Genomic DNA, 8,494 nt, shown 5'->3' with positions numbered 1-8,494 from the left:
CGACCAAACTGTGCAGCTCTGCAACTGCATCCTGGCCCACCCTCACCCTTCTGCCCCCAATTCTCGCCTCCTTGTACCCCCAATATGTTTTTCCCAATAAAAAAAAAAAATCCTGCAGGGATCAACAGCCACAAGGACCGGATCTAAAGGACAAGAAGGCGTGGCTTCCTGGAAGTCTCCACCCACTCAGGGAGGTGGCCCGTGTTACGTGACACGCCATCCTGGGCCCGCTTCCGGCCGCAGTGCCTGATGGGAAGCAGAGTGGCGAACGAGGCCATCGGCCATTTTGTATCGGTTTCCTGTGGGACGCGGTGGTAGCGGTTGCGTCTGGAGAGGAGCGGGTTTTTTTTTGGTCTCTTTTTTTGGTTTTTTCCACTTGTTTTCTTTTCCCTATTCCTTGATCAGCGGGCCAAAGTGATGGGTCGCAAGAAGAAGAAGCAGCTGAAGCCGTGGTGCTGATATCCTTTATAGATTTGAAGTCGAGGCCGGCTGGGGGCGCCGGTTGTTGGTAACAGGGAGGCCTGGGTTGTGGCCTACGGCGAGGAGGTTGGGGCCTCGGGGCGGATGGTGACTGAGATCAGATTGAGGAGGCTTCTGAATGAGGTTCCTCCGGTGAGGGTGAGAAGCCGTTGTGGGTCCCGGGACTCCAGTTGAGGAGCAGCTACGTGGGCAGCGTCTCAGCCGCCCGCCGCGGTGTTTTGGTGATTGTTCAATAGAGTGCTTTTCTTCGAATGTTCATAGACTAATTGACTTAGTGAAGGATCGGAGAAAGCTTCCCGCGTCAGCGGCCTATCGTGGCCCCACCTTTAAAAAAAAATAAAAATGATGGCTTAGTAATTCATCTTTAATTGTAAGACCTTTGCCTTTTTGTACGTGCGCGCGCGCGGAGTGTGGACATGCCGTTTCCTCGTGAATCCGAGGTCCCCTAGCGTTCTCTTGAAAGGTTTCCTCTGTTAGCTAGCGTGTAGTACTTTTAAAAAGGATATTTTATTGGAAAGGAAAATCTTGGTAAAATAAATCGTCGCATTGCTTTGTCCAGAAACATAAGTATATTGCGCGTTAGTTGATTTTAGGCACTGTAACTTTTGTACCTAAAACGGATTTGTTAACATTTAAATGTTTAAGAAAGGTTATGCTTTTTATAAAAACCGGGAGTGAGTTCGGAATCCCTGGGTTTATGTGCTTTGGCCGCATACCTTCATACATAGTTAGAAACGACTTACGGAATTTTGATCGCCCGTGTGTGCCTCTTAGATCTAGGTATTGATAAGTGTCTAGTAATGGTAGATATTTTCCTCTTATTTAAACCTGACAGATAATTATTTTGACGTAAACTTGAGGTTTTTTTGATTCTTAAACCTGCCTGGTCCCAATGTGTTGGTAAGTGCTGAGTTGCAGAACAAAAGAAAAGGCAACTCACATGAAGCCTCTGTTCAACACACTAATGATGTTGGGGTTGCAGAAGAGTCCCTGGGACTCAGAAGTTGAAAATACTGAAATTACATGGCAAATAGTCTCTTAGTAGATTTAAAAAGTAGACTTCTAGAGTGCCACCTTGCTTGTATTGTAGCCTTTGCATCGCACTTTTTAAAAAACCGTGTTTTCTTATAATTACGGGCAATATCATTGTATTTTTGTGCCTTAACAGTGTTGATTAGGTATTGTAACAGAGATTTTGATGATGAAAAGATCCTTATACAGCACCAAAAGGCAAAGCATTTTAAATGCCATATATGTCATAAGAAACTTTACACAGGACCTGGCTTAGCTATTCATTGCATGCAGGTAAGAATTTTTCCTATATCAATATTTTATCAACTTGTAAGTTGGCAACAAATGCAAAAATACTGTAGTCTTTTATCTTCCCCCCCCCCTTTTCCCTCTCCTATTCTGTCACCCTTATCATTCTGAACACATTGTAGTCAGTCCATTGCTTCATGTCAGTGAGTCTAATTATTGAGAATATTCCACTCTTTCACTGACCCTCTACCTTTCCAAGCATAATATTCTCCAAGGAATAGTCTCCTGGACAACATGTTGTCTTTCAACAACCATTGTTGTTAATTTGTTGTAATTTTTTTGTTTGTTCCTTGAAAAAGTACAGATGAACTGGCCTGTCAGCTTAAAACAGAAACTGTTCTGTTGCCATCAAGAAGATAGACAGTTTACTTTTTGCATTTAAGGGAAGTTGTTATGGGAAAGATTTTTAAAATAACAAGTCTCCTTTGTACTATGTTAAATTGCTGAGAATTAGATTGAAAACACAAGATTTGCACCCGAGTTCTTGAGGGTCCATGATACAAACTTTTGTGGGTTATCTGGCTAGCTCAGTCCCATAATATAATTAGCTGTTCTTATACTCTGCCACTGAAAGATTTATTTGGTATTATCCTTAGCCTGAGACTTGTTTCAATAATTCTTTTTTTTTTTAATAACTACATTGCATTTACTAATTTCTAGGTTACTTGAACCCTTTCACTACTTAAGGAGAGCTTTGTAAGTTATTTTTCTGTAAACACTGAGTGCATTTGGTTTTCATTCGGCATTTTTTTCTTCTAGCTTTTATGCTAGTCCCATAGCTGTCAGGGATTCTGCTAAATTGGACCCTGGAGAGGTTGAAGAGAAGTTCCATTATAAACTTCTATTGGTGAGAGCAGGGAGGTAAATGAAAACTTGTTTCTCTAGCTTAAAAACAAGCTTACATAATCTTTTTACCTTAATTATTTTATAGTTAACACCATCTTAATAGCCTTTCAGAAATATCAACATACTAAACTCATGAAGTCTGCTGTGGTAACAACTTGTCCCATTAGCCTCATAATAGATACATAGTAGCTGTGTTTGACCAGCAGGTGAATATTGTATTGGGTGACAGATAACCTTTGTTCAAAGAATATTAATACAGCACATTTTGTACTAGATACTGTTCAGACATTAGACATACAACAGTGACTAAAACAAAGTCTGGTTATGGAGCATAGGTTTATGCTTATCTATAAATATTTAGTTTATCCTAAATATCTGTAAATATTTAGTTTTGCTTAATAGCAAAAACTAGTATTAAGAAATGAGCATTAATCCATCAACCAATGAATGGATTGAGAAATTGTACATTCACATCATGGACTACTATGTAGCACTCAGGAGCAACAATTTCTAAAATCTGGGAAAGGCTAGAGGGCATTATGCTGAGTGAACTAACTCAGACTTCTAAGGATAAATACTATATAAAACCATTATTGTAAAAACAGAAGGATAACCAGTATGTGTATAAATGTCCAAATAGGGAGGTGAGGGGGTGCTGAGGGTAAGATTACTGGGTTTGTATAGGTTGGGAATGGGGTGAAGTAATGAGGAAAGATCTAGGGGATCTGCAAAGACAGGGTAATGGCTCAATGGATCAATAGTGATTAGTTTTTTGAGACACAATTTGTGGTAATGATCCTGTGAAAACCCCAGTATGAATGGGGGGAACCCCAAAAATTTTAAAAAAAAAGGCATTAAGGAAGACCTTGATAAGAAAAAGGCTGACATTTGAACAGAGACTTTATTCTGAATACTCTTATGTTTAGAAATCAGAGCATTAAAAAGAGCCATCCATGGAGATGGACAAATAGGAAAGCCAGGAGTGTGACTGGTTGAAGCTAGATGAAATGGAAAGTTCTGAGAGTGGTATTTAACTGCATCAGTAGTTAGGAGTTTCAAGTAAAAGAGAGACACACAACACCTACACCCCCATCCAGAAAGTGATAAAGATGGCAGTCTTATTGGAGAGGTTTCACAAGGAGGTTTCTGCATAAAGTAAAAGATGAGTTGAGAGATTATTAGTAAATCTTTAATTTCTTTTTTTTTTTTCTTTCTTTAATTTCTTAAAAGAGCCCTTGACTGGTAACCAAAAAATGTGATGGTTCAAGCTTATCAGCTGCTTTAAGGGAAGAAAGATAACATTCCAACCCTTATAAGCCTTGGAAAACCATATAAGATTAAGTATATGTGAGGCAGTATTTAGTGTGTTAGGACTTCACAGCGGAGTACTTGGATTTTGATTATTCAAGTGCTTATTATATTTTTGTAGTCTTATTTTCATAGCAACCTGTGAGATAGGTAACATCATCTTATTTTATAGATGATAAAATCAGTGACATTAGAAATTTAGATGACTCAATAGTTTCTCATAAATGCTCGCTCATTATCTCTTCTATGCAGTGAAACAGTCGCTACTTCAGTTCTACTTGTAAAATTCGGTTCTAAAAAAATCTGTTGAGTTCTGGTGGTAGCATAATGTTGAGGGGGGAAATGCTGAATAAATAAAATTTTTTTCTCTCTTCTCCAGCAGCTTTAAAATAACACCTCTGCACTTAACATAGATAATGAAAACTAGTGTGTATGTAAATGTAACTATATTTATTTAGAGAACTACAAGGTGAATTATCTATATACTTACCAAGAAGCTCAGGGAGCAGAGTGATAAATCGCTTGTCATTTTATCCCTGGATCTTTTAATTACATTTAAAGAAACTTCAGTTAAAGGTTGATTAGAAAGTAAGGTAATTTCTGATTTTTACTTGCATGTCTCTTGAAAAATTTTGGGTAAGTCAGATAGCTATCTAAGAAACCCTTTATGTTTTTATATGACAATGACTTGAGAAAAAAGAGTAGTATTTTTTATTTTTAGTTATTAGCATTTCTAAAATGAGTGCCAGGTAATACTAGTATCTGAGCGTAATGAATGCATCCACTCATTAACTGACACACAGCTGAACTGCTGAGTTTTTGAGGCTGTAAATTGTACAGGAGGATATTGCCCATTTTGCTCCCTTGGATTAGAATTGTCAGGCACAGCCTTTGGCTTTTGCAGCGCAGCTCCCTACTGAGTACGCCACCAGTATTTCTAATGCATACCCTAGCCTTTTGCTAAAGATACCAAGGGTTTACTGTATTGGCATGGTATTATCATTTGATAGTTGTTGATTCCTATGAGTGTGGGTTCACTCATGACAGCCCTATGTGTATGTCAGAACTATTCTGAAAACCGATTGATTACCAGGCATATGTCTTGTGTTGTAGCTGGATAACTTTCAGCCACCAGTCATTTGTGCCACACATGAGAATACATTATCAGTGTGTTAACATCTTTACCTCTTTGTTAGTTGTATTTTTTCCCAATCTGTTTTTGAAATAGGCTGTCCATCACATCCCCCACCCCACACACCCTGTGATTATGTGTATTAGGGAAGGATGTTGTAAATCAACTTGAGACCATTCAGGATATAGCATGTCAGTCAGGATAGCAGCTTCTTGGCTGAGAGGCACGTCTCTTTTACCTTCAGCCTTACAGTCTTTTCCTCTGTCCTGGACAAGTATTACAAAGCTGATTTAGCTTTGTCTGTTTGCTATCAGTCTCAGTCTGCCAGTTAGACTAGGCTCAGAGGTGCTCTGAATTCTTCCCCCCACCCCCCCCAAATATATGAAACCTACCAGCTTGGCATTAATTCAAATGCATAGCAACCCTGTAGGTCAGTAGAATTGCCCCATAGGGTAACAATCTGTAAATCTGCCTTATATTTTTCATGCTCAGTAGATGGTGAGTTTGAATCATTGCTCTTTCAATTAGCAGCCCTATCTTTAACTCCCTGTGCCACCAAGACGTTTTTAATGCCATCTGGTAAAATATATAAAGTATAATAAATACAGTACATAAATAATTCAGACTAGAAACTTTTATTTGACTACTGTTGATAATAAAAGTGGACAAGGTTATGTAGTAAACTTAAAATATACTATTTTTTTCTTTTTTTAGTACACTTAAGATAAACTAATTAAGGAGTCATTGTAATAATGCAGTCTATCGAGTTCTTGCTTACTCACTTTTCATAGACTTTTAAAAAAACTGTTTATTAGATCAGACATTTTCTGGGGGTGGGAAGGACATGCCCAAATGTTTCCCAATACAAAACTGTTTAAAAGACGCTGTTTAAAGGTTTAAAAATTCCTGCAAAAGTAATTTTAATGTAGTTCTTACCCTCGCATATTACTGCTTCTTGCATTCTTGTGGTACACATTAAGATTGATAAGCCGCCAATGGTAAGATGTTGGCAAGTACAAGTTAGTTATTATAGATGTGGAATAAACCAAACCTGAGAGAGAAATGAGTTGTTAAATGTCTCAGGTAATAAGGCAAAACTGGAATTTTACTTCAGAGGGTCTCACTGTAGAGCCACTAATTTTTAATCCTTATATGAAGTAATTTTACATTATTCAGAAATGTTCATGAAGTATTTTTTGCAATGGAATTGTTTTAATATTAGGTACATAAAGAGACAATAGATGCTGTACCAAATGCAATACCTGGGAGAACAGACATAGAATTGGAAATCTATGGTATGGAAGGTATTCCAGAAAAAGACATGGATGAAAGGCGACGACTTCTTGAACAGAAAACACAAGGTAAAATTTAAGGTGTCCTATGTTTTAATCCAGATTTACTTTAGAAAGTGCAAACATTATAATTTTTAAGTGTAAATTTAATGGCAGATTTACTCAGAATTCCAATCTTAAGTCTAGAGGGTTTTTCATTTTGTTTTTACTTTATATTGGTTTTCATATAAAACTTGTTTGGGGGTTTGTATTTTGTTGTTTTTTCATTTGTGGGTCAGTATTTTCAGTTTTCATACAAAACTTGTATACATTATGTTTCATTCATGTATATTCTGTTTCACACATTTCTTCATCATTGTGTTTTGTATGATCATTCATATACTTTTTTTTTTATAAAATTAATCACCACTGAGCTATGCCTACTATTATTACTCCATCATATTAGGTCCCCATTGGATCTTTTTTAATTGAATCTAGTTTTTTTCCTTACCTTTTTAAAAAGTCATAATTGAATCCTGAATGGAAATGAATAAATTTTGAGTTGTTTGAATTGAAAATGAAAAGTAACAAATTTAGAAACTGATAGATATAAATTAGAAAACAAGAGTTGTCAGCCTCCAAATGATGGCAATTACAAAGCAAAAAGAGGGAATTGGAAAAGTAATTATAAAAAAAAATTAAAAAAAAGAAAAGTAATTATAGAACTTCTAAATAGAGAGGAAGTATACTTAAAGAGGAAGTGGGAAATAAAATTGTAATTTCTAGGGTAACTTACAAGATAATCAATAAACTGTCTCAGCACAGTTACAAAGAGGAAATAATGAAGATTCAGAAAACACTAATAGACTAATGAATGATTAAAAAAAAACCCATAAACAGTTACCTTAACAGAAAAACAAAACACAAATAGGCAACACCACAAGCATGAAACACTGCCTTACTGTATCTAGAAGACATGCTAAGCAAAATCAGTCAATCACAAAGGACTTTTATGGTATGTTATTGTTATGTGCCATCAAGTTGCTTGCAACTCATAGCGACCCTATGTACAACAGCCCTAAACTCCGCCCTGTCCTGTGCCAATTGCACCATCTCCAACACACCCATTCCAATTGCCCCAGTCACTGAATCAATCCACCTCATAGAGGGCTTTCCCCTCCTGCGCTGTCCCTCCACCCTCCCAAGAATGATGTCCCTCTATAAGGACCGGTCCCTCCTTAACTACATGTCCAAAGTATGTTAGACAGAGCCTCAGAATCCTTGCCTCCAAGGAGCTGCCCGGTTTGACCCTTTCCAGGATGAATCTGTTTTCCTAGCAGTCCATGGTACCCTCAGTACTCTTCTCCAGCACCACAGCTCAAAGGCTTCTATTCTCTTCAGTCATTATCCAGCTCCCTTGCAAAGACCATGGCCTGTATCAGACACACCTTAGTCTCCAGAGAGACACCATTGCTCTTCAGTACTTTGGAGAGATCCCTAACAGCAAGCTTTTCCATCGCAATGTCTTTTAATTTCCTGGCTACTGGTGCCCAGAGTGTTGACTGTGGAGCCAAACAAACTAAAGCTGTGAACAATCTCAGTCTCTCCACCATCCCATCCTGATGCTGCCAGTTGGCCCAGTGGTGAGAATCTTTGTCTTCTTGACATTGAGCCTCAATCCATATTGGAGGCTGCAGTCCTTGTCCCTCTGCAGCAAGCGCTTCAGGTCCTCCTCAGTTTTAGCAAGCAGTGTTGTGTCATCTGCGTAACGCAGATTGTTGATAAATCTTCCTCCAATCTTGACCCCATATTTCTCCTCATAGAGCCCAGCCTCCCGGATAATCTGTTCTGCATACAGGTTGAAAAGGTATGGAGACAGGACGCATCCCTGGCATACGCCCTTCCCAATTTTGAACCATGCAGTGTTTCCTCGCTCTATTCTGATGACTGGTCCAAGGATAGGTTTCTCATTAGCATGATCATGAGTTCTGGGATTCCCATTCTTCTCAGAGTCAGCCACAGTTTGTTATGATTCACACAAATGCCTTTGCATAGTCAGATAACAGACATTCCTTTGGTATTCCCTGCTTTCAGCCAAGATCCATCTAACGCCAGCTACAATATCCCTAGTACCACG

At 38.3% G+C, this 8,494-nt stretch overlaps 1 protein-coding gene across 3 annotated transcripts in view; it reads left to right on the top strand.

The window, feature by feature from the left end:
• The first annotated feature begins 417 nt into the window (after nucleotides 1-417).
• Nucleotides 418-8,494, top strand: part of ZNF207 (zinc finger protein 207) — a 27,825-nt gene continuing 19,748 nt past the window's right edge. For all 3 annotated transcript variants that reach the window (XM_006890922.1, XM_006890923.1, XM_006890921.1), the window contains exons 1-3: nucleotides 418-457; nucleotides 1,658-1,785; nucleotides 6,309-6,447. In XM_006890922.1, coding sequence (XP_006890984.1) covers nucleotides 418-457; nucleotides 1,658-1,785; nucleotides 6,309-6,447 — 307 coding nt within the window. The remainder of the gene's footprint in view (nucleotides 458-1,657; nucleotides 1,786-6,308; nucleotides 6,448-8,494) is intronic.

Source organism: Elephantulus edwardii, unplaced genomic scaffold (assembly GCF_000299155.1).
Source record: "Elephantulus edwardii isolate Elephantulus edwardi_28Jun2011 unplaced genomic scaffold, EleEdw1.0 scaffold00094, whole genome shotgun sequence".
Lineage (NCBI taxonomy): Eukaryota > Metazoa > Chordata > Mammalia > Macroscelidea > Macroscelididae > Elephantulus > Elephantulus edwardii.
The sequence above is the reverse complement of the archived record's forward strand: the minus strand, read 5'-3'. Positions and strand labels throughout refer to the sequence as shown.